The 25,849-nt window shown below is 42.7% G+C and overlaps 1 protein-coding gene across 3 annotated transcripts in view; it reads left to right on the top strand.

Moving 5' to 3' along the window:
- LOC139752010 (uncharacterized) overlaps positions 1-25,849 on the top strand; it is a 467,243-nt gene that overhangs the window by 165,901 nt on the left and 275,493 nt on the right. For all 3 annotated transcript variants that reach the window (XM_071667787.1, XM_071667788.1, XM_071667789.1), the window contains exon 7: positions 817-995. In XM_071667787.1, the coding sequence (XP_071523888.1) occupies positions 817-995 (179 nt within the window). The remainder of the gene's footprint in view (positions 1-816; positions 996-25,849) is intronic.

Below are 25,849 nucleotides of genomic sequence, written 5' to 3'. Positions count from 1 at the left end.
CCACCTACTTACCTCCCACTCCATGTACTCTTTAAACCTTTCACAAAGCATCTCTATCAACCCTATCACATGCCTTCTCCAGATCCATCTGTTTTTCTAAGTATTTCACACATACATTCTTCAAAGCAATCACCTGATCCACACATCCTCTACTATTTCTGAAACTTCACTGCTCTTCCCCAGTCTGATGCTCTTTACATGCCTTTACCTTCTCAATCAATACCCTCCCATATAATTTCCCAGGAATACTCAACAAACCTATGCCTTTGTAGTTTGAACACTCCTTTGTCCCCTTTGCCTTTGTACAAAGGCACTATGCATGCATTCTGCCTATCCTCAGGCACTTCCCCATGATCCATACATGCAATGAATATCCTTACCAACCAATCAACAACACAGTTACCCCCTTTTTTAATAAATTCCACTGCAATACCATCCAAACCTGCTTTCACTACCTCTTCTCTCTTTATCAAACCATTCTCCCTGACCTTCCCACTTCGCACACCACCCCGACCAATACACCTTATATCTTCCATTCTGTCATCAAACACATTCAACAAATTTCCAAAATACTCACTCCATCTCCTTCTCACTTCATCACTACTTATCAAATCTTGCTTGTAATTGGTTCAAAAATGGAACTGAAGAAGTTTTTGCCAGATGATAGAGCAGGAAAGAGGAGTACTGTTGAGCATATTTACAAATGATTAATGATGTACATCTCTTCAGTGTAAGTCTCCTTTTTATTGTTTGTCATGCAGTCATAATTGCTGAATTTAAATAAAGCATATCACATTGCTTTTTAACTTCCTCCAGGCATGTTATATATGTTGCAACCATAGAGAAGGCATCAGGTCTTTTAAATGCACTTCTGGAAACCTGCCGTATGAAGGAAGTGGGCCTTGTGGTAGTGGATGAGGTTCACATGTTGGCTGAGATTGGAGGAAGAGGAGCTGTGCTGGAAGGGATCCTTACAAAAATGCGTTATGCTGCATGTAAGTGACAGTATTTATATGATCCATGCTATTGTTAATATTCATTCATGTTTGTGTTGTGCAGTGAAGGAATACTTTTTATTTTTTCATCCTTGTTTCCTGTTTCCCACATTAACAATTTAGCACAAGAAATAGATGAAGAAAGGCCTCATTTGCTCACATCCATTCTCTAGCTGTCATGTGTAATGGACTGAAACCTTAGCCCCCTAACCATGATCAGATGCCACAGACCTTTCCTTGGTTTTACCCAGCGCTTCATATGCCCTGGTTCAGTCAATTGACAGCATATCACCTGCTGTATACCACAATGCTCCTGTTCACTCTATCCCATATATGTGTTCTGCCTTCCTGCTTGCTCATGCTCTGATCACTCTGAATCACTTTCACTCCATCCTTCCATCTCAAGGTTGGTCTTCCCCTTCTCACTTGACTCACTTCTCCTTGACTCACTTCACTCACTCTTTTCATGTTTCTAAACCTTTTCAGTACACTGTCTTTAGCTCTTTAAATCACACTCTTCTTGTTATCACACCTCTCTTTTACCTTTTTTAATACTTACTTGATCAAACTACCTCACACAATGTATTATCCTCATGCGTTTCATTTGTAACACTTCCAACCTCCTCCATCCATTCTCATCTATAGCCCATGCCTTGCATCCATACAACATTACTAGAGCTACTTTACCTTTACAAACATACCCATTTTTGCCTCCCAAATAATGACCTTTCTTTCCACACATTTAATAATGCTCTCAGATCCTTTGCCTCCTCACCCACCCTATGACGCACTTTTGCTTCCATGATTCCATTTGCTGCCATGTCCATCCAAGGTGTTTGAAACACTTCACTTTCTTCAAATTTTCTCCATTCACAATCGCAACCCAACATCCTGTCCCTTATCCTTGCTAAACCTAGTAACTTTGCTTTTATGAACATTTTATTTCAACTTCCTCCATTACACACTTCCAGACTTAGACACCAGTTTGTAGTTTCTCCATGAAATCTGTCACCAGGGCTGTCATCAGCTGACAGCAACTGATTCATTTTCCAGGTCGCCTCACCCCTACAGGCAGCATACCCATACTTTCCCCTTCCTCTAAGAGCATTGCATTTACCTCCCTCACCACACTTTACAGAAACAAAATAAACAGCCATGGTGATATCACACACCCCTGCCACAGACTAACCTTCACCTGGAACCACAGAATCTCCTCTCTACCTATTTGCACATATCCCTAATACTCTTGATGAGAATTGTCACTCCTAGTGGTTTTCCTCCCATACCATATATTTGTGAGACCTGCTACAAAGCATCTCTATAAACGTTATCATTTGCTTTTCCCAGATCCATAAATGCCACATACAAATCCTTTTGTCTCTCTAAGTATTTCTTACACACATTCCATAAAGCAAATACCTGATTCACACATCCTCTGGCACTCTAGAAACCACATTTTTCCTTCGCAAACTGATGCTCTGTGCATGCCTTCACCCTCTCAATCAACACTCTCCCATTCAATTAGCCAAGTACACTCAGCAAACTTATACCTCTTTTGTTCAAACACTAACCTTCATCCCACTTGCCTTTATACTGTGGCACTATACATGCATTCCATCAGCCTTTAGGGACCTTTCCATGATCCATATGTGTATACAAAATCCTATCAAACCAGTCAACAACACATTCACATCGTTTCTTAAGAAATTATCATTAGTACCTTTAATTCCGTTTCCCATTTTAGAAAGTTAATACAAGGAGGGGAGGATTTCCGGCCCCCCGCTCCCGTCCCCTCTAGTCGCTTTCTACGACACGCGAGGAATACGTGGGAAGTATTCTTTCACCCCTATCCCCAGGGAAACAGGAGTTGTGGGAGTATGTCATAGAATGTAAGAAAGTAATTCTCGATTAATATGGGTAAAATTGAAAGTTGATGGAGAGAGGTGGGTGATTATTGGTGCATATGCACCTGGGCATGAGAAGAAAGATCATGAGAGGCAAGTGTTTTGGGAGCAGCTAAATGAGTGTGTTAGCGGTTTTGATGCACGAGACCGGGTTATAGTGATGGGTGATTTGAATGCAAAGGTGAGTAATGTGGCAGTTGAGGGAATAATTGGTATGCATGGGGTGTTCAGTGTTGTAAATGGAAATGGTGAAGAGCTTGTAGATTTATGTGCTGAAAAAGGACTGATGATTGGGAATACCTGGTTTAAAAAGCGAGATATACATAAGTATACTTATGTAAGTAGGAGAGATGGCCAGAGAGCGTTATTGGATTACGTGTTAATGGACAGGCGTGCGAAAGAGAGACTTTTGGATGTCAATGTGCTGAGAGGTGCAACTGGAGGGATGTCTGATCATTATCTTGTGGAGGCTAAGGTGAAGATTTGTATGGGTTTTCAGAAAAGAAGAGTGAATGTTGGGGTGAAGAAGGTGGTGAGAGTAAGTGAGCTTGGGAAGGAGACCTGTGTGAAGAAGTATCAGGAGAGACTGTGTACAGAATGGAAAAAGGTGAGAACAATGGAAGTAAGGGGAGTGGGGGAGGAATGGGATGTATTTAGGGAATCAGTGATGGATTGCGCAAAAGATGCTTGTGGCATGAGAAGAGTGGGAGGTGGGCTGTTTAGAAAGGGTAGTGAGTGGTGGGATGAAGAAGTAAGAGTAGTAGTGAAAGAGAAGAGAGAGGCATTTGGACGATTTTTGCAGGGAAAAAATGCAATTGAGTGGGAGAAGTATAAAAGAAAGAGACAGGAGGTCAAGAGAAAGGTGCAAGAGGTGAAAAAAAGGGCAAATGAGAGTTGGGGTGAGAGACTATCAGTAAATTTTAGGGAGAATAAAAAGATGTTCTGGAAGGAGGTAAATAGGGTGCGTAAGACAAGGGAGCAAATGGGAACTTCAGTAAAGGGCGTAAATGGGGAGGTGATAACAAGTAGTGGTGATGTGAGAAGGAGATGGAATGAGTATTTTGAAGGTTTGTTGAATGTGTCTGATGACAGAGTGGCAGATATAGGGTGTTTGGGTCGAGGTGGTGTGCAAAGTGAGAGGGTTAGGGAAAATAATTTGGTAAACAGAGAAGAGGTAGTAAAAGCTTTGCGGAAGATGAAAGCCGGCAAGGCAGCAGGTTTGGATGGTATTGCAGTGGAATTTATTAAAAAAGGGGGTGACTGTATTGTTGACTGGTTGGTAAGGTTATTTAATGTATGTATGACTCATGGTGAGGTGCCTGAGGATTGGCGGAATGCTTGCATAGTGCCATTGTACAAAGGCAAAGGGGATAAGAGTGAGTGCTCAAATTACAGAGGTATAAGTTTGTTGAGTATTCCTGGTAAATTATATGGGAGGGTATTGATTGAGAGGGTGAAGGCATGTACAGAGCATCAGATTGGGGAAGAGCAGTGTGGTTTCAGAAGTGGTAGAGGATGTGTGGATCAGGTGTTTGCTTTGAAGAATGTATGTGAGAAATACTTAGAAAAGCAAATGGATTTGTATGTAGCATTTATGGATCTGGAGAAGGCATATGATAGAGTTGATAGAGATGCTCTGTGGAAGGTATTAAGAATATATGGTGTGGGAGGCAAGTTGTTAGAAGCAGTGAAAAGTTTTTATCGAGGATGTAAGGCATGTGTACGTGTAGGAAGAGAGGAAAGTGATTGGTTCTCAGTGAATGTAGGTTTGCGGCAGGGGTGTGTGATGTCTCCATGGTTGTTTAATTTGTTTATGGATGGGGTTGTTAGGGAGGTAAATGCAAGAGTTTTGGAAAGAGGGGCAAGTATGAAGTCTGTTGGGGATGAGAGAGCTTGGGAAGTGAGTCAGTTGTTGTTCGCTGATGATACAGCGCTGGTGGCGGATTCATGTGAGAAACTGCAGAAGCTGGTGACGGAGTTTGGTAAAGTGTGTGGAAGAAGAAAGTTAAGAGTAAATGTCAATAAGAGCAAGGTTATTAGGTACAGTAGGGTTGAGGGTCAAGTCAATTGGGAGGTGAGTTTGAATGGTGAGAGGCTGGAGGAAGTGAAGTGTTTTAGATATCTGGGAGTGGATCTGTCAGCGGATGGAACCATGGAAGCGGAAGTGGATCATAGGGTGGGGGAGGGGGCGAAAATTTTGGGAGTCTTGAAAAATGTGTGGAAGTCGAGAACATTATCCCGGAAAGCAAAAATGGGTATGTTTGAAGGAATAGTAGTTCCAACAATGTTGTATGGTTGCGAGGCGTGGGCTATGGATAGAGTTGTGCGCAGGAGGATGGATGTGCTGGAAATGAGATGTTTGAGGACAATGTGTGGTGTGAGGTGGTTTGATTGAGTAAGTAACGTAAGGGTAAGAGAGATGTGTGGAAATAAAAAGAGCGTGGTTGAGAGAGCAGAAGAGGGTGTTTTGAAATGGTTTGGGCACATGGAGAGAATGAGTGAGGAAAGATTGACCAAGAGGATATATGTGTCGGAGGTGGAGGGAACGAGGAGAAGAGGGAGACCAAATTGGAGGTGGAAAGATGGAGTGAAAAGGATTTTGTGTGATCGGGGCCTGAACATGCAGGAGGGTGAAAGGAGGGCAAGGAATAGAGTGAATTGGAGCGATGTGGTATACAGGGGTTGACGTGCTGTCAGTGGATTGAATCAAGGCATGTGAAGCGTCTGGGGTAAACCATGGAAAGCTGTGTAGGTATGTATATTTGCGTGTGTGGACGTGTGTATGTACATGTGTATGGTGGGGGTTGGGCCATTTCTTTCGTCTGTTTCCTTGCGCTACCTCGCAAACGCGGGAGACAGCGACAAAGTATAAAAAAAAAAAAAAAAAAAAAAACTTTAATTCCAGCTGCCTTAACACATTTCATCTTAAGCAAAGCTTTCACAACTTCTCTGCACCAAACCGCTTTCTCTGCCTCTCTCTTCAGATATCTCCATGACCCAAACACACTACATCTGTCAACTTATCATCAAATACATTGAATAATCCTTCAAAATACTAACTCTGTCTCCACTACTTGTTATTCACCTATATATCCATCTATCTATCTGTCTATCTATCTATCTATCAATATATCTATCTAGAATGGTTTGGTAAACAGAGAAGAGGTAGTGAAAGCTGTGTGGAAGATAAAAGCCAGCAAGGCTGCGGATTGGGATGGTATTGCAGTGGAATTTATAAAAAAAAAAAGGGGGGGGTGACTGAGTTGTTGATTGGTTGGTAAGGATATTCATTGTAGGTATGGATCGTGGTGAAGTGCCTGAGGATTGGCAAAATGCATGCATAGTGCCATTGTACTAAGGCAAAGGGGATAGTGGTGAATGTTCAAATTACATAGGTATAAGTTTGTTGAGTATTCCTGGGAAATTATATGGGAGGGTGTTTATTGAGAGGGTAAAGGCATTTACAGAGCATCAGATTAGGGGGGGCAGTGTTGTTTCAAAAGTGGTAGAGGATGTGTGGATCAGGTGTTTACTTTGAAGAATTTTTTTTTTTCTTTTTTTTCTCGCTGTCTCCCGCGTTTGCGAGGTAGCGCAAGGAAACAGACGAAAGAAATGGCCCAACCCACCCCCATACACATGTATATACATACGTCCACACACGCAAATATACATACCTACACAGCTTTCCATGGTTTACCCCAGACGCTTCACATCCCCTGATTCAATCCACTGACAGCACGTCAACCCCGGTATACCACATCGATCCAATTCACTCTATTCCTTGCCCTCCTTTCACCCTCCTGCATGTTCAGGCCCCGATCACACAAAATCTTTTTCACTCCATCTTTCCACCTCCAATTTGGTCTCTCACTTCTCCTCGTTCCCTCCACCTCCGGCACATATATCCTCTTGGTCAATCTTTCCTCACTCATTCTCTCCATGTGCCCAAACCATTTCAAAACACCCTCTTCTGCTCTCTCAACCACACTCTTTTTATTTCCACACATCTCTCTTACCCTTACGTTACTTACTTGATCAAACCACCTCACACCACACATTGTCCTCAAACATCTCATTTCCAGCACATCCATCCTCCTGCGCACAACTCTATCCATAGCCCACGCCTCGCAACCATACAACATTGTTGGAACCACTATTCCTTCAAACATACCCATTTTTGCTTTCCAAGATAATGTTCTCGACTTCCACACATTCTTCAAGGCTCCAAGGATTTTTGCCCCCTCCCCCACCCTATGATCCACTTCCGCTTCCATGGTTCCATCCGCTGCCAGATCCACATCCAGATATCTAAAACACTTCACTTCCTCCAGTTTTTCTCCATTCAAACTTACCTCCCAATTGACTTGACCCTCAACCCTACTGTACCTAATTACCTTGCTCTTATTCACATTTACTCCTAACTTTCTTCTTTCACACACTTTACCAAACTCAGTCACCAGCTTCTGCAGTTTCTCAAATGAATCAGCCGCCAGCGCTGTATCATCAGCGAACAACAACTGACTCACTTCCCAAGCTCTCTCATCCCCAACAGACTTCATACTTGCCCCTCTTTCCAAAACTCTTGCATTCACCTCCCTAACAACCCCATCCATAAACAAATTAAACAACCATGGAGACATCACACACCCCTGCCGCAAACCTACATTCACTGAGAACCAATCACTTTCCTCTCTTCCTACACGTACACATGCCTTACATCCTCGATAAAAACTTTTCACTGCTTCTAACGACTTGCCTCCCACACCATATATTCTTAATACCTTCCACAGAGCATCTCTATCAACTCTATCATATGCCTTCTCCAGATCCATAAATGCTACATACAAATCCATTTGCTTTTCTAAGTATTTCTCACATACATTCTTCAAAGCAAACACCTGATCCATGCATCCTCTACCACTTCTGAAACCACACTGCTCTTCCCCAATCTGATGGTCTGTACATGCCTTCACCCTCTCAATCAATACCCTCCCATATGATTTACCAGGAATACTCAACAAACTTATACCTCTGTAATTTGAGCGCTCACTCTTATCCCCTTTCCCTTTGTACAATGGCACTATGCACGCATTCCGCCAATCCTCAGGCACCTCACCATGAGTCATACATACATTAAATAACCTTACCAACCAGTCAGTAATACAGTCACCCCCTTTTTTGATAAATTCCACCGCAATACCATCCAAACCTGCTGCCTTGCCGGCTTTCATCTTCCGCAAAGCTTTTACTACCTCTTCTCTGTTTACCAAATCATTTTCCCTAACCCTCTCACTTTGCACACTACCTCGGCCAAAACACCCTATATCTGCCACTCTATCATCAAACACATTCAACAAACTTTCAAAATACTCACTCCATCATCTCACATCACCACTACTTGTTATCACCTCCCCATGTGCGCCCTTCACTGAAGTTCCCATTTGCTCCCTTGTCTTACACGCTTTATTTACCTCCTTCCAGAACATCTTTTTAGTCTCCCTAAAATTTAATGATACTCTCTCACCCCAACTCTCATTTGCCCTCTTTTTCACCTCTTGCACCTTTCTCTTGACCTCCTGTCTCTTTCTTTTATACATCTCCCACTCAATTGCATTTTTTCCCTGCAAAAATCGTCCAAATGCCTCTCTCTTCTCTTTCACTAATAATCTTACTTCTTCATCCCACCACTCACTACCCTTTCTAATCAACCCACCTCCCACTCTTCTCATGCCACAAGCATCTTTTGTGCAATCCGTCACTGATTCCCTAAATGCATCCCATTCCTCCCCCACTCCCCTTACTTCCATTGTTCTCACCTTTTTCCATTCTGTACTCAGTCTCTCTTGGTACTTCCTCACACAAGTCTCCTTCTCAAGCTCACTTACTCTCACCACCCTCTTCACCCCAACATTCACTCTTCTTTTCTGAAAACCTCTACAAATCCTCACCTTCGCTTCCACAAGATAATGATCAGACATCCCTCCAGTTGTACCTCTCAGCACATTAACATCCAAAAGTCTCTCTTTCGCGTGCCTGTCAATTAACACGTAATCCAATAATGCTCTCTGGCCATCTCTCCTACTTACATACGTATACTTATGTATATCTCGCTTTTTAAACCAGGTATTCCCAATCACCAGTCCTTTTTCAGCACATAAATCTACAAGCTCTTCACCATTTCCATTTACAACACTGAACACCCCATGTATACCAATTATTCCCTCAACTGCCACATTACTCACCTTTTCATTCAAATCACCCATCACTATAACCCGGTCCCGTGCATCAAAACCACTAACACACTCATTCAGCTGCTCCCAAAACACTTGCATCTCATGATCTTTCTTCTCATGCCCAGGTGCATATGCACCAGTAATCACCCATCTCTCTCCATCAACTTTCAGTTTTACCCATATTAATTGAGAATTTACTTTCTTACATTCTATCACATACTCCCACAACTCCTGTTTGAGAAGTACTGCTACTCCCTCCCTTGCTCTTGTCCTCTCACTAACCCCTGACTTTACTCCCAAGACATTCCCAAACCACTCTTCCCCTTTACCCTTGAGCTTCGTTTCACTCAGAGCCAAAACATCCAGGTTCCTTTCCTCAAACATACTACCTATCTCTCCTTTTTTCACATCTTGGTTACATCCACATACATTTAGACACCCCAGTCTGAGCCTTCGAGGAGGATGAGCGCTCTCCGCGTGACCCCTTCTTCTGTTTCCCATTTTAGAAAGTTAAAAAATACAAGGAGGGGAGGATTTCTGGCTCCTCGCTCCCTTCCCCTCTAGTCGCCTTCTATGACACGCGAGGAATGCGTGGGAAGTATTCTTTCACCCCTATCCCCAGGGATAATATATATATATATATTTTTTTTTTTTTTTTTTTTTTTTTTATACTTTGTCGCTGTCTCCCGCGTTTGCGAGGTAGCGCAAGGAAACAGACGAAAGAAATGGCCCAACCCCCCCCATACACATGTACATACACACGTCCACACACGCAAATATACATACCTACACAGCTTTCCATGGTTTACCCCAGACGCCTCACATGCCTTGATTCAATCCACTGACAGCACGTCAACCCCAGTATACCACATCGCTCCAAATCACTCTATTCCTTTCCCTCCTTTCACCCTCCTGCATGTTCAGGCCCCGATCACACAAAATCTTTTTCACTCCATCTTTCCACCTCCAATTTGGTCTCCCTCTTCTCCTCGTTCCCTCCACCTCCGACACATATATCCTCTTGGTCAATCTTTCCTCACTCATTCTCTCCATGTGACCAAACCATTTCAAAACACCCTCTTCTGCTCTCTCAACCACGCTCTTTTTATTTCCACACATCTCTCTTACCCTTACGTTACTTACTCGATCAAACCACCTCACACCACACATTGTCCTCAAACATCTCATTTCCAGCACATCCATCCTCCTGCGCACAACTCTATCCATAGTCCACGCCTCGCAACCATACAACATTGTTGGAACCACTATTCCTTCAAACATACCCATTTTTGCTTTCCGAGATAATGTTCTCCACTTTCACACATTCTTCAAGGCTCCCAGAATATTCGCCCCCTCCCCCACCCTATGATCCACTTCCGCTTCCATGTTTCCATCCGCTGCCAGATCCACTCCCAGATATCTAAAACACTTCACTTCCTCCAGTTTTTCTCCATTCAAACTCACCTCCCAATTGACTTGACCCTCAACCCTACTGTACCTAATTACCTTGCTCTTATTCACATTTACTCTTAACTTTCTTCTTTCACACACTTTACCAAACTCAGTCACCAGCTTCTGCAGTTTCTCACATGAATCAGCCACCAGTGCTGTATCATCAGCGAACAACAACTGACTCACTTCCCAAGCTCTCTCATCCCCAACAGACTTCATACTTGCCCCTCTTTCCAAAACTCTTGCATTCACCTCCCTAACAACCCCATCCATAAACAAATTAAACAACCATGGAGACATCACACACCCCTGCCGCAAACCTACATTCACTGAGAACCAATCACTTTCCTCTCTTCCTACACGTACACATGCCTTACATCCTCGATAAAAACTTTTCACTGCTTCTAACAACTTGCCTCCCACACCATATATCCTTAATACCTTCCACAGAGCATCTCTATCAACTCTATCATATGCCTTCTCCAGATCCATAAATGCTACATACAAATCCATTTGCTTTTCTAAGTATTTCTCACATACATTCTTCAAAGCAAACACCTGATCCACACATCCTCTACCACTTCTGAAACCACACTGCTCTTCCCCAATCTGATGCTCTGTACATGCCTTCTCCCTGTCAATCAATACCCTCCCATATAATTTCCCAGGAATACTCAGCAAACTTATACCTCTGTAATTTGAGCACTCACTCTTATCCCCTTTGCCTTTGTACAAAGGCACTATGCATGCATTCCGCCAATCCTCAGGAATGTATATACATATATATATATATATATATATATATATATATATATATATATATATATATATATATATATATATATGTATATACATATATATATACATACACATACACATGCACATATACACACACACACACATATACATATATATACATATGAAAAAAGTAAGAAATAATTTAGAATATATATATATATATTGGTTCTCAGTGAATGTAGGTTTGCGGCAGGGGTGTATGATGTCTCCATGGTTGTTTAATTTGTTTATGGATGGGGTTGTTAGGGAGGTAAATGCAAGAGTTTTGGAAAGAGGGGCAAGTATGAAGTCTGTTGGGGATGAGAGAGCTTGGGAAGTGAGTCAGTTGTTGTTCGCTGATGATACAGCGCTGGTGGCTGATTCATGTGAGAAACTGCAGAAGCTGGTGACTGAGTTTGGTAAAGTGTGTGGAAGAAGAAAGTTAAGAGTAAATGTGAATAAGAGCAAGGTTATTAGGTACAGTAGGGTTGAGGGTCAAGTCAATTGGGAGGTGAGTTTGAATGGAGAAAAACTGGAGGAAGTGAAGTGTTTTAGATATCTGGGAGTGGATCTGGCAGCGGATGGAACCATGGAAGCGGAAGTGGATCATAGGGTGGGGGAGGGGGCGAAAATTCTGGGGGCCTTGAAGAATGTGTGGAAGTCGAGAACATTATCTCGGAAAGCAAAAATGGGTATGTTTGAAGGAATAGTGGTTCCAACAATGTTGTATGGTTGCGAGGCGTGGGCTATGGATAGAGTTGTGCGCAGGAGGATGGATGTGCTGGAAATGAGATGTTTGAGGACAATGTGTGGTGTGAGGTGGTTTGATCGAGTGAGTAACGTAAGGGTAAGAGAGATGTGTGGAAATAAAAAGAGCGTGGTTGAGAGAGCAGAAGAGGGTGTTTTGAAGTGGTTTAGGCACATAGAGAGAATGAGTGAGGAAAGATTGACCAAGAGGATATATGTGTCGGAGGTGGAGGGAACGAGGAGAAGAGGGAGACCAAATTGGAGGTGGAAAGATGGAGTGAAAAAGATTTTGTGTGATCGGGGCCTGAACATGCAGGAGGGTGAAAGGAGGGCAAGGAATAGAGTGAATTGGAGCGATGTGGTATACCGGGGTTGACGTGCTGTCAGTGGATTGAATCAAGGCATGTGAAGCTTCTGGGGTAAACCATGGAAAGTTGTGTAGGTATGTATATTTGCGTGTGTGGACGTATGTATATACATGTGTATGGGGGGGGGGGGTTGGGCCATTTCTTTTCGTCTGTTTCCTTGCGCTACCTCGCAAACGCGGGAGACAGTGACAAAGTATAATAAAAAAAAATAATATAATATATATATATATATATATATATATATATATATATATATATATATATATATATATATATATATATATATATATAATATATATATATATATATGTATCCCTGGGGATAAGGGAGAAAGAATACTTCCCACGTATTCCCTGCGTGTCGTAGAAGGCGACTAGAAGGGGAGGGAGCGGGTGGCTGGAAATCCTCCCCTCTCATTTTTTTTTAATTTTCCAAAGGAAGGAACAGAGAAGGGGGCCAGGTGAGGATTTTTCCTCTAAGGCCCAGTCCTCTGTTCTTAACGCTACCTCGCAAATGCAGGAAATGGCGAATAGTACGAAAAAAAAAAAAAAAATATATATATATATATATATATAGTGAGTGGTGGGATGAAGAAGTAAGAGTATTAGTGAAAGAGAAGAGAGAGGCATTTGGACGATTTTTGCAGGGAAAAAATGCAATTGAGTGGGAGAAGTATAAAAGAAAGAGACAGGAGGTCAAGAGAAAGGTGCAAGAGGTGAAAAAAAGGGCAAATGAGAGTTGGGGTGAGAGACTATCAGTAAATTTTAGGGAGAATAAAAAGATGTTCTGGAAGGAGGTAAATAGGGTGCGTAAGACAAGGGAGCAAATGGGAACTTCAGTGAAGGGCGTAAATGGGGAGGTGATAACAAGTAGCGGTGATGTGAGAAGGAGATGGAATGAGTATTTTGAAGGTTTGTTGAATGTGTCTGATGACAGAGTGGCAGATATAGGGTGTTTTGGTCGAGGTGGTGTGCAAAGTGAGAGGGTTAGGGAAAATGATTTGGTAAACAGAGAAGAGGTAGTAAAAGCTTTGCGGAAGATGAAAGCCGGCAAGGCAGCAGGTTTGGATGGTATTGCAGTGGAATTTATTAAAAAAGGGGGTGACTGTATCGTTGACTGGTTGGTAAGGTTATTTAATGTATGTATGACTCATGGTGAGGTGCCTGAGGATTGGCGGAATGCGTGCATAGTGCCATTGTACAAAGGCAAAGGGGATAAGAGTGAGTGCTCAAATTACAGAGGTATAAGTTTGTTGAGTATTCCTGGTAAATTATATGGGAGGGTATTGATTGAGAGGGTGAAGGCATGTACAGAGCATCAGATTGGGGAAGAGCAGTGCGGTTTCAGAAGTGGTAGAGGATTTGTGGATCAGGTGTTTGCTTTGAAGAATGTATGTGAGAAATACTTAGAAAAGCAAATGGATTTGTATGTAGCATTTATGGATCTGGAGAAGGCATATGATAGAGTTGATAGAGATGCTCTGTGGAAGGTATTAAGAATATATGGTGTGGGAGGCAAGTTGTTAGAAGCAGTGAAAAGTTTTTATCGAGGATGTAAGGCATGTGTACGTGTAGGAAGAGAGGAAAGTGATTGGTTCTCAGTGAATGTAGGTTTGCGGCAGGGATGTGTGATGTCTCCATGGTTGTTTAATTTGTTTATGGATGGGGTTGTAAGGGAGGTAAATGCAAGAGTCCTGGAAAGAGGGGCAAGTATGAAGTCTGTTGGGGATGAGAGAGCTTGGGAAGTGAGTCAGTTGTTGTTCGCTGATGATACAGCGCTGGTGGCTGATTCATGTGAGAAACTGCAGAAGCTGGTGACTGAGTTTGGTAAAGTGTGTGGAAGAAGAAAGTTGAGAGTAAATGTGAATAAGAGCAAGGTTATTAGGTACAGTAGGGGTGAGGGTCAAGTCAATTGGGAGGTGAGTTTGAATGGAGAAAAACTGGAGGAAGTGAAGTGTTTTAGATATCTGGGAGTGGATCTGTCAGCGGATGGAACCATGGAAGCGGAAGTGGATCATAGGGTGGGGGAGGGGGCGAAAATTTTGGGAGCCTTGAAAAATGTGTGGAAGTCGAGAACATTATCTCGGAAAGCAAAAATGGGTATGTTTGAGGGAATAGTGGTTCCAACAATGTTGTATGGTTGCGAGGCGTGGGCTATGGATAGAGATGTGCGCAGGAGGATGGATGTGCTGGAAATGAGATGTTTGAGGACAATGTGTGGTGTGAGGTGGTTTGATCGAGTAAGTAACGTAAGGGTAAGAGAGATGTGTGGAAATAAAAAGAGCGTGGTTGAGAGAGCAGAAGAGGGTGTTTTGAAATGGTTTGGGCACATGGAGAGAATGAGTGAGGAGAGATTGACCAAGAGGATATATGTGTCGGAGGTGGAGGGAACGAGGAGAAGAGGGAGACCAAATTGGAGGTGGAAAGATGGAGTGAAAAAGATTTTGTGTGATCGGGGCCTGAACATGCAGGAGGGTGAAAGGAGGGCAAGAAATAGAGTGAATTGGAGTCATGTGGTATACCGGGGTTGACGTGCTGTCAGTGGATTGAAGCAAGGCATGTGAAGCGTCTGGGGTAAACCATGGAAAGCTGTGTAGGTATGTATATTTGCGTGTGTGGACGTGTGTATGTACATGTGTATGGGGGGGGGGGGGCCATTTCTTTCGTCTGTTTCTTTGCGCTACCTCGCAAACGCGGGAGACAGCGACAAAGTATAAAAAAAAAAAAAAAAAAAAAATATATATATATATATATATATATATATATATATATATATATATATATATATAACAGAAGAAGGAGTCACGCGGGGAGTGCTCATCCTCCTCGAAGGCTCAGAGCTGGGGTGTCTAAATGTGTGTGGATGTAACCAAGATGTGAAAAAAGGAGAGATAGGTAGTATGTTTGAGGAAAGGAACCTGGATGTTTTGGCTCTGAGTGAAACGAAGCTCAAGGGTAAAGGGGAAGAGTGGTTTGGGAATGTCTTGAGAGTAAAGTCAGGGGTTAGTGAGAGGACAAGAGCAAGGGAAGGAGTAGCACTACTCTTGAAACAGGAGTTGTGGGAGTTTGTGATAGAATGTAAGAAAGTAAATTCTCGATTAATATGAGTAAAACTGAAAGTTGATGGAGAGAGATGGGTGATTATTGGTGCATATGCACCTGGGCATGAGAAGAAAGATCATGAGAGGCAAGTGTTTTGGGAGGAGCTGAATGAGTGTGTTAGTGGTTTTGATACATGAGACCGGGTTATAGTGATGGGTGATTTGAATGCAAAGGTGAGTAATGTGGCAGTTGAGGGAATAATTGGTATACATGGGGTGTTCAGTGTTGTAAATGGAAATGGTGAAGAGCTTGTAGATTTATGTGCTGAAAAAGAACTGGTGATTGGGAATACCTGGTTTAAAAAGCGAGATATACATAAGTATACTTATGTAAGTAGGAGAGATGGCCAGAGAGCGTTATTGGATTACGTGTTAATTGACAGGCACGCGAAAGAGAGACTTTTGGATGTTAATGTGCTGAGAGGTGCTACTGGAGGGATGTCTGATCATTATCTTGTAGAGGCTAAGGTGAAGATTTGTATGGGTTTTCAGAAAAGAAGAGTGAATGTTGGGGTGAAGAGGGTGGTGAGAGTAAGTGAGCTTGGGAAGGAGACTTGTGTGAGGAAGTACCAGGAGAGACTGAGTACAGAATGGAAAAAGGTGAGAACAATGGAAGTAAGGGGAGTGGGGGAGGAATGGGATGTATTTAGGGAATCAGTGATGGATTGCGCAGTGATGGATTGTGGCATGAGAAGAGTGGGAGGTGGGTTGATTAGAAAGGGTAGTGAGTGGTGGGATGAAGAAGTAAGATTATTAGTGAAAGAGAAGAGAGAGGCATTTGGACAATTTTTGCAGGGAAAAAATGCAATTGAGTGAGAGATGTATAAAAGAAAGAGACAGGAGGTCAAGAGAAAGGTGCAAGAGGTGAAAAAGAGGGCAAATGAGAGTTGGGGTGAGAGAGTATCATTAAATTTTAGGGAGAATAAAAAGATGTTCTGGAAGGAGGTAAATAAAGTGTGTAAGACAAGGGAGCAAATGGGAACTTCAGTGAAGGGCACAAATGGGGAGGTGATAACAAGTAGTGGTGATGTGAGAAGGAGATGGAGTGAGTATTTAGAAGGTTTGTTGAATGTGTTTGATGATAGAGTGGCAGATATAGGGTGTTTTGGTCGAGGTGGTGTGCAAAGTGAGAGGGTTAGGGAAAATGATTTGGTAAACAAAGAAGAGGTAGTAAAAGCTTTGTGGAAGATGAAAGCCTGCAAGGCAGCAGGTTTGGATGGTATTGCAGTGGAATTTATTAAAAAAGGGGGTGACTGTATTGTTGACTGGTTGGTAAGGTTATTTAATGTATGTATGACTCATGGTGAGGTGCCTGAGGATTGGCGGAATGCGTGCATAGTGCCATTGTAGAAAGGCACAGGGGACAAGAGTGAGTGCTTAAATTATAGAGGTATAAGTTTGTTGAGTATTCCTGGTAAGTTATATGGGAGGGTATTGATTGAGAGTGTTAAGGCATGTACAGAGCATCAGATTGGGGAAGAGCAGTGTGGTTTCAGAAGTGGTAGAGGATGTGTGGATCAGGTGTTTGCTTTGAAGAATGTATCTGAGAAATACTTAGAAAAGCAAATGGATTTGTATGTAGCATTTATGGATCTGGAGAAGGCATATGATAGAGTTGATAGAGATGCTCTGTGGAAGGTATTAAGAATATATGGTGTGGGAGGAAAGTTGTTAGAAGCAGTGAAAAGTTTTTATCAAGGATGTAAGGCATGTGTACGTGTAGGAAGAGAGGAAAGTGATTGGTTCTCAGTGAATATAGGTTTGCGGCAGGGGTGTGTGATGTCTCCATGGTTGTTTAATTTGTTTATGGATGGGGTTGTTAGGGAGGTGAATGCAAGAGTTTTGGAAAGAGGGGCAAGTATACAGTCTGTTGTGGATGAGAGAGCTTGGGAAGTGAGTCAGTTGTTGTTCGCTCATGATACAGCACTGGTGGCTGATTCATGTGAGAAACTGCAGAAGCTGGTGACTGAGTTTGGTAAAGTGTGTGAAAGAAGAAAGTTGATTGATCAGTGGATTGAATCAGGGCATATGAAGCGTCTGGGGTAAACCATGGAAAGTTGTGTGGGGCCTGGATGTGGAAAGGGAGCTGTGGTTTCGGGCATTATTGCATGACAGCTAGAGATTGAGTGTGAACGAATGGGGCCTTTGTTGTCTTTTCCTAGTGCTACCTTGCACAGATGAGGGGGGAGGGGGATTGTATTCCATGTGTGGCGAGGTGGCGATGGGAATGAATAAAGGGAGACAGTGTGAATTGTGTGCATGGGTATATATGTATGTGTCTGTGTGTGTATATATATGTGTACATTGAGATGTATAGGTATGTATATATGCGTGTGTTGACGTGTATGTATATACATTGTGTATGGGGGTGGGTTGGGCCATTTCTTTTGTCTGTTTCCTTGCGCTACCTCGCAAACGTGGGAGACAGCGACAAAGCAAAATAAAAATAAAAGAAAATTGGAAGGAGGTAAATAAAGTGCATAAGACAAGGGAGCAAATGGGAACTTCAGTGAAGGGGGCTAATGGGGAGGTGATAACAAGTAGTGGTGATGTGAGAAGGAGATGGAGTGAGTATTTTGAAAACTTGTTGAATGTGTTTGATGATAGAGTCGCAGATATAGGGTGGTTTGGTCGAGGTGGTGTGCAAAGTGAGAGGGTTAGGGAAAATGATTTGGTAAACAGAGAGGAGGTAGTAAAAGCTTTGTGGAAGATGGAAGCCAGCAAGGCATCGGGTTTGGATGGTATTGAAGTGGAATTTATTAAAAAAGGGGTTGACTGTATTGTTGACTGGTTGGTTAGGTTATTTAATGTATGTATGACTCATGGTGAGGTGCCTGTGGATTGGCGGAATGCTTGCATAATGCCATTGTACAAAGGCAAAGGGGATAAGAGTGAGTGCTCAAATTACAGAGGTATAAGTTTGTTGAGTATTCCTGGTAAATTATATGGGAGGGTATTGATTGAGAGGGTGAAGGCATGTACAGACCATCAGATTGAGGAAGGGCAGTGTGGTTTCAGAAGTGGTAGAGGATGTGTGGATCAGGTGTTTGCTTTGAAGAATGTATGTGAGAAATACTTAGAAAAGCAAATGGATTTGTATGTAGCATTTATGGGTCTGGAGAAGGCGTATGATAGAGTTGATAGAGATGCTCTGTGGAAGGTATTAAGAATATATGGTGTGGGAGGCAAGTTGTTAGAAGCAGTGAAAAGTTTTTATCGAGGATGTAAGGCATGTGTACGTGTAGGAAGAGAGGAAAGTGATTGGTTCTCAATGAATGTAGGTTTGCGGCAGGGGTGTGTGATGTCTCCATGGTTGTTTGATTTTTTTATGGATGGGGTTGTTAGGGAGGTGAATGCAAGAGTTTTGGAAAGAGGGGCAAGTATGCAATCTGTTGTGGATGAGAGAGCTTGGGAAGTGAGTCAGTTGTTGTTCGCTGATGATACAGCGCTGGTGGCTGATTCATGTGAGAAACTGCAGAAGCTGGTGACTGAGTTTGGTAAAGTGTGTGAAAGAAGAAAGTTAAGAGTAAATGTGAATAAGAGCAAGGTTATTAGGTACAGTAGGGTTGAGGGTCAAGTCAATTGGGAGGTAAGTTTGAATGGAGAAAAACTGGAGGAAGTAAAGTGTTTTAGATATCTGGGAGTGGATCTGGCAGCGGATGGAACCATGGAAGCGGAAGTGAATCATAGGGTTGGGAAGGGGGCGAAAATCCTGTGAGCCTTGAAGAATGTGTGGAAGTGGAGAACATTATCTCGGAAAGCAAAAATGGGTATGTTTGAAGTAATAGTGGTTCCAACAATGTTGTATGGTTGCGAGGCGTAGGCTATGGATAGAGTTGTGCGCAGGAGGGTGGATGTGCTGGAAGTGAGATGTTTGAGGACAATGTTTGGTGTGAGGTGGTTTGATCGAGTAGGTAATGTAAGGGTAAGAGAGATGTGTGGAAATAAAAAGAGCGTGTTTGAGAGAGCAGAAGAGGATGTTTTGAAATGGTTTGGGCACATGGAGAGAATGAGTGAGGAAAGTTTGACCAAGAGGATATATGTGTCGGAGGTGGAGGGAACGAGGAGAAGTGGGAGACCAAATTGGAGGTGGAAAGATGGAGTGAAAAAGATTTTGAGTAATCGGGGCCTGAACATGCAGGAGGGTGAAAGGCGGGCAAGGAATAGAGTGAATTGGATCGATGTGGTATACCGGGGTTGACGTGCTGTCATTGGATTGAATCAGGGCGTGTGAAGGGTCTGGGGTAAACCATGGAAAGTTGTCTGGGGCCTGGATGTGTAAAGGGAGCTTTATTTTCGGGCATTATTGCATGACAGCTAAAGACTGAGTGTGAACGAATGGGGCCTTTGTTGTCTTTTCCTAGCGCTACCTCGCACACATGAGGGGGGAGGGGGATGGTATTCCATATGTGGCGTGGTGGCGATGGGAATGAATAAAGGCAGACAGTGTGAATTGTGTGCATATGTATATATGTATGTGGCTGTGTGTGTGTATATATATGTGTACATTGAGATGTATAGGTATGTATATTTGCGTGTGTGGACGAGTATGTATATACATGTGTATGGGGGTGGGTTGGGCCATTTCTTTGGTCTGTTTCCTTGCGCTACCTCGCAAACGCGGTAGACAGCGACAAAGCAAAATAAGATAAATAATATATTATATTATATTTTGCTTTGTCGCAATATATATATATATATATATATACATATATATACATATGTATATATATATATATATATATATATATATATATATACATATATACATATATATATATATATATTATATATATATGTATATATTTGTATATATATATACATTTTTCTATCCCTGGGGATCGGGGAGAAAGAATAAAGGGGACAGGAGTGGGGGGCCAGAAACCCTCCCCTCCTTGCATTTTAACTTTCTAAAAGGGGAAACAGAAGGAGTCACACGAGGAGTGCTCATCCTCCTCGAAGGCCCGGATTGGGGTGTCTAAATATCTCTCGATGTAACCAAGATGAGAAAAAAGGAGATATAAGTGGTATGTTTGACGAAAGGAACCTGGATGTTTTCGCTCTGAGTGAAACGAAGCTCGAGGGTAAAGGGGAAGAGTGGTTTGGGAATATCTTGGGAGTAAAGTCAGGGGTTAGTGAGAGGACAAGCAAGGGAAGGAGTAGCACTACTCCTGAAACAGGAGTGGTGGGAGTATGTGATAGAATGTAAGAAAGTAAATTCTAGATTGATGTGGGTAAAACTTAAAGCTAATGGAGAGAGATGGGTTATTATTGGTGCATATGCACCTGGGCATGATAAGAAAGATCATGAGAGGCAAGTGTTTTGGGAGCAGCTGAATGAGTGTGTTAGTGGTTTTGATGCACAAGACCGGATTATAGTGATGGGTGATTTCAATGCAAAGGTGAGTAATGTGGCAGTTGAGGGAATAATTGGTATACATGGGGTGTTCAGTGTTGTAAATGGAAATGGTGAAGAGCTTGTAGATTTATGTGCTGAAAAATGACTGGTGATTGGGATTGCCTGGTTTAAAAAGCGAGCTATACATAAGTATACGTATGTAAGTAGGAGAGATGGCCAGAGAGCATTAATGGATTACATTAATTGATAGGCGCGTGAAAGAGAGACTTTTGGATGTTAATGTGCTGAGAGGTGCAACTGCAGGGATGTCTGATCATTATCTTGTGGAGGCGAAGGTGAAGATTTGTATGGGTTTTCAGAAAAGAATAGAGAATGTAGGGGTGAATAGAGTGGTGAGAGTAAGTGAGCTTGGGAAGGAGCCTTGTGTGAGGAAGTACCAGGAGAGACTGAGTACAGATTGGAAAAAGGTGAGAACAAAGGAGGTAAGGGGAGTGGGGGAGGAATGGGATGTATTTAGGGAAGCAGTGATGGCTTGCGCCAAAGATGGTTGTGGCATGAGAAGCATGGGAGGTGGGTTAATTAGAAAGGATAGTGAGTGGTGGGATGAAGATGTAAGATTATTAGTGAAAGAGAAGAGAGAGGCATTTGGACGATTTTTGCAGGAAAAAAATGCAAATGAGTTGGAGATTGTAAAAGAAAGAGGCAGGACGTCAAGAGAAAGGTGCAAGAGGTGAAAAAGAGGGCAAATGAGAGTTGGGGTGAGAGAGTATCATTAAATTTTAGGGAGAATAAAAAGATGTTTTGGAAGGAGGTAAATAAAGTGCGTAAGACAAGGGAGCAAATGGGAACTTCGGTGAAGGGGGCTAATGGGAGGTGATAACAAGTAGTGGTGATGTGAGAAGTGGATGGAGTGAGTATTTTGAAGGTTTGTTGAATGTGTTTGATGATAGAGTGGCAGATATAGGGTGTTTAGGTCGAGGTGGTGTGCAGAGTGAGAGGGTTAGGGAAAATGATTTGGTAAACAGAGAAGAGGTAGTAAAAGCTTTGCAGAAGATGAAAGCCGGCAAGGCAGCAGTTTTGGATGGTAAGGGTATTTAGTGTATGTATGATTCATGGTGAGGTGCCTGAGGATTGGCGGAATGCTTGCATAGTGCCATTGTACAAAGGCAAAGGGGATAAGAGTGAGTGCTCAAATTACAGAGGAATACGTTTGTTGAGTATTCCTTGTAAATTATATGGGAAGGTATTGATTGAGAGGGTGAAGGCATGTACAGAGCATCAGATTGGGGAAGAGCAGTGTGGTTTCAGAAGTGGTAGAGGATGTATGGATCAGGTGTTTGCTTTGAAGAATGTATGTGAGAAATACTTAGAAAAGCAAATGGATTTGTATGTAGCATTTATGGATCTGGAGAAGGCATATGATAGAGTTGATAGAGATGCTCTGTGGAAGGTATTAAGAATATATGGTGTGGGAGGCAAGTTGTTAGAAGCAGTGAAACGTTTTTATCGAGGATGTAAGGCATGTGTACGTGTAGGAAGAGAAGAAAGTGATTGGTTCTCAGTGAATGTAGGTTTGCGGGATGGGTGTGTGATGTCTCCATGGTTGTTTAATTTGTTTATGGATGGGGTTGTTTGGGAGGTGAATGCAAGAGTTTTGGAAAGAGGGGCAAGTATACAGTCTGTTGTGGATGAGAGAGCTTGGGAAGTGAGTCAGTTGTTGTTCGCTCATGATACAGCGCTGGTGGCTGATTCATGTGAGAAACTGCAGAAGCTGGTGACTGAGTTTGGTAAAGTGTGTGAAAGAAGAAAGTTGAGAGGTTATGTGAATAAGAGCAAGGTTATTAGGTACTGTAGGGTTGAGGGTCAAGTCAATTGGGAGGTAAGTTTGAAGGGAGAAAAACTGGAGGAAGTAAAGTGTTTTAGATATCTGGGAGTGGATCTGGCAGCGGATGGTACCATGGAAGCGAAAGTGAATCATAGGGTGGGGTAGGGGGCGAAAATCCTGGGAGCCTTGAAGAATGTTTGGAAGTCGAGAACATTATCTTGGAAAGGAAAAATGTCTATGTTTGAAGGAATAGTGGTTCCAAGAATGCTGTATGGTTGCGAGGCATGGGCTATGGATAGAGTTGTGCGTAGGAGGGTGGATGTGCTGGAAATGAGATGTTTGAGGACATTATGTGGTGTGAGGTGGTTTGATCGAGTAAGTAATGTAAGGGTAAGAGAGATGTGTGGAAATAAAAAGAGTGTGGTTGAGAGAGCAGAAGAGGGTGTTTTGAAATGGTTTGGTCACATGGAGAGAATGAGTGAGGAAAGATTGACCAAGAGGATATATGTGTCAGAGGATGGAGGGAACGAGGAGAAGTGGGAGACCAAATTGGTGGTGGAAAGATGGAGTGAAAAAGATTTTGAGTGATCAGGGCTTGAACATGCAGCAGGGTGAGAGGTGTGCAAGGAATTGAGTGAGTTGGAACGATATGGTATACCGGGGTCGACGTGCTGTCAGTGGATTGAACCAGGGCATATGAAGGGTCTGGGATAAACCATGGAAAGTTGTGTGGGGCCTGGATGTGGAAAGGGAGCTGTTGTTTCGGTGCATTATTACATGACAGCTAGAGACTGAGTGTGAACGAATGGGGCCTTTGTTGTCTTTTTCTAGCGATAGCTCACACACATGAGGGGGGAGGGGGTTGTTATTCCATGTGTGGCGAGGTGGCGATGGGAATAAATAAAGGCAGACTATGAATTATGTACATGTGTATATATGTGTATGTCTGTGTGTGTATATATATGTGTACATTGAGGTGTATAGGTATGTATATTTGCTTGTATGGACGTTTATGTATATACATGTGTATGTGGGTGGCTTGGGCCATTCTTTCATCTGTTTCCTTGCGCTACCTCGCTAACGCAGGAGACAGCGACAAAGCAAAATAAATGAAAAATAAAAATACATATTTGCACATGTACATATCTATACTTGCTGCCATCATCCATTCCTATCGCCTCTCCATCACACATGAAATGACAACACCCCCCCCACACACACACACGCACACACACACACACACACACACACACACACACACACACACACACACACACACACACACACATGTTTGAGGTAGCGCTAGGAAAAGACAACAAAGGCCACATTCGTTCACACTTAGTCTCTAGGTGTCATGTGTAATGCACCGAAAACCACAGCTCCCTTTCCACTTCCATTCCCTACAAAACTTTCCATGGTTTACCCCAGACACTTCACATGCCCTGGTTCCATCATTGACAGCACGTCGACCCTGGTATACCACATTGTTCCAATTCACTCTATTCCTTGCATGCCTTTCACCCTCTTGTATGTTCAGGCCCTGATTGCTCAAGATCTGTTTCACTCCATCCTTACACCTCCAATTTGGTCTCCCATTTCCCGTTCCCTCCACCTCTGACATATATATCCTCTTTGTAAGTCTTTCCTCACTCATTCTCTCCATATGACCAAACCATTTCAATACATCTTCTGATCTCTCGTCCACACTCTTTTTATTTCCAGACATCTCTCTTACCGTTTTATTAGTTACTCGATCAAACCACCTCACGCCACATACTCTCCTCAAACACTTCATTTCCAACATATCCACCTTCCTCCACACAACCCTATCTGTAACCCATGCCTTGCAACCATATAACAGTGTTGGAACTACTATTCTTTCAAACATACCCATTTTTGCTCTCTGAGATAAAGTTCTCGCCTTCCTCACTTTCTTCAACGCTCCCAGAACCTTCGACCCCTCCCCCACCCTTTGACTCACTTCCACATCCATGGTTCCATCCGCTGCCAAATACACTCCCAGATATCTAAAACACTTTACTTCCTCCATTTTTTCTCCATTCAACCTTACCTCCCAATTAACTTGTCCCCCAACCCAACTGAACATGATGACCTTGCTCTTATTCACATTTACTCTCACCTTTATTCTTTCACACACTCTACCAAATTCAGTCGCAAGCTTCTGCAGTTTCTCACCCGAATCAGCCACCAGTGCTTTATCATCAGCGAACAACTGCTAACTCACTTCCCAAGACCTTTCATCCACAGCAGACTACATATTTGCCCCTCTCTCCAACAGTCTTGCATCCACCTCCCTAACAACTCCATTCATAAACAAATTATACTGCCATGGTGATATCATGCAGCCCTGTCGCAAACCGACATTCATTGGGAACCATTCACTTTTCTCTCTTCATACTCGTACACATGCCTTACGTCCTTAATATAAACTTTTCACTGCTTCTAGCAACTTACTTCCCACACCATATACTCTTAATACCTTCTGCAAAGCATCTCCATCAACTCTTATCACATGCCCTCTCCAAATCCATATATGCTACATACAAATCCATCTTTTTTTCTAAGTATTTCTCACAAACATTCTTCAAAGCAAACACCTAATCCTTACATCCTCTACCATTCTGAAACCACACTGCTCTTCCTCAGTCTGATGCTTTGTACATGCCTTTACTCTCTCAATCAATACACTCCCATATAATTTCCCAGGAATTCTCAATAAACTTATACCTCTGTAACTTGACCGCTCACCTTTATCCCCTTTGCCTCTGTACAGTGGCACTATGCATGCATTCTGCCAATCTTCAGGCACCTCACCATGATCCATACATACATTAATTATCCTTACCAACCAGTCAACAACATAGTCATCCCCTTATTTGAATAAATTCCACTGCAATACCTTCCGAACCAGACGCTTTGCCAGCTTTTATCTTCCGCAAAGCTTTCACTACCTCTTCTCTGTTTGCCAAACCATTCTCCCGACCCTCTCACTTTGCACACCACCTCAGCGAAAACACCCTGTATCTGCCACTCTGTCATCAAACACATTCAACGAACCTTCAAAATAG

This window comes from Panulirus ornatus, chromosome 12, assembly GCF_036320965.1.
Source record: "Panulirus ornatus isolate Po-2019 chromosome 12, ASM3632096v1, whole genome shotgun sequence".
NCBI classification, from domain to species: Eukaryota; Metazoa; Arthropoda; class Malacostraca; order Decapoda; family Palinuridae; genus Panulirus; species Panulirus ornatus.
The sequence above is the reverse complement of the archived record's forward strand: the minus strand, read 5'-3'. Positions and strand labels throughout refer to the sequence as shown.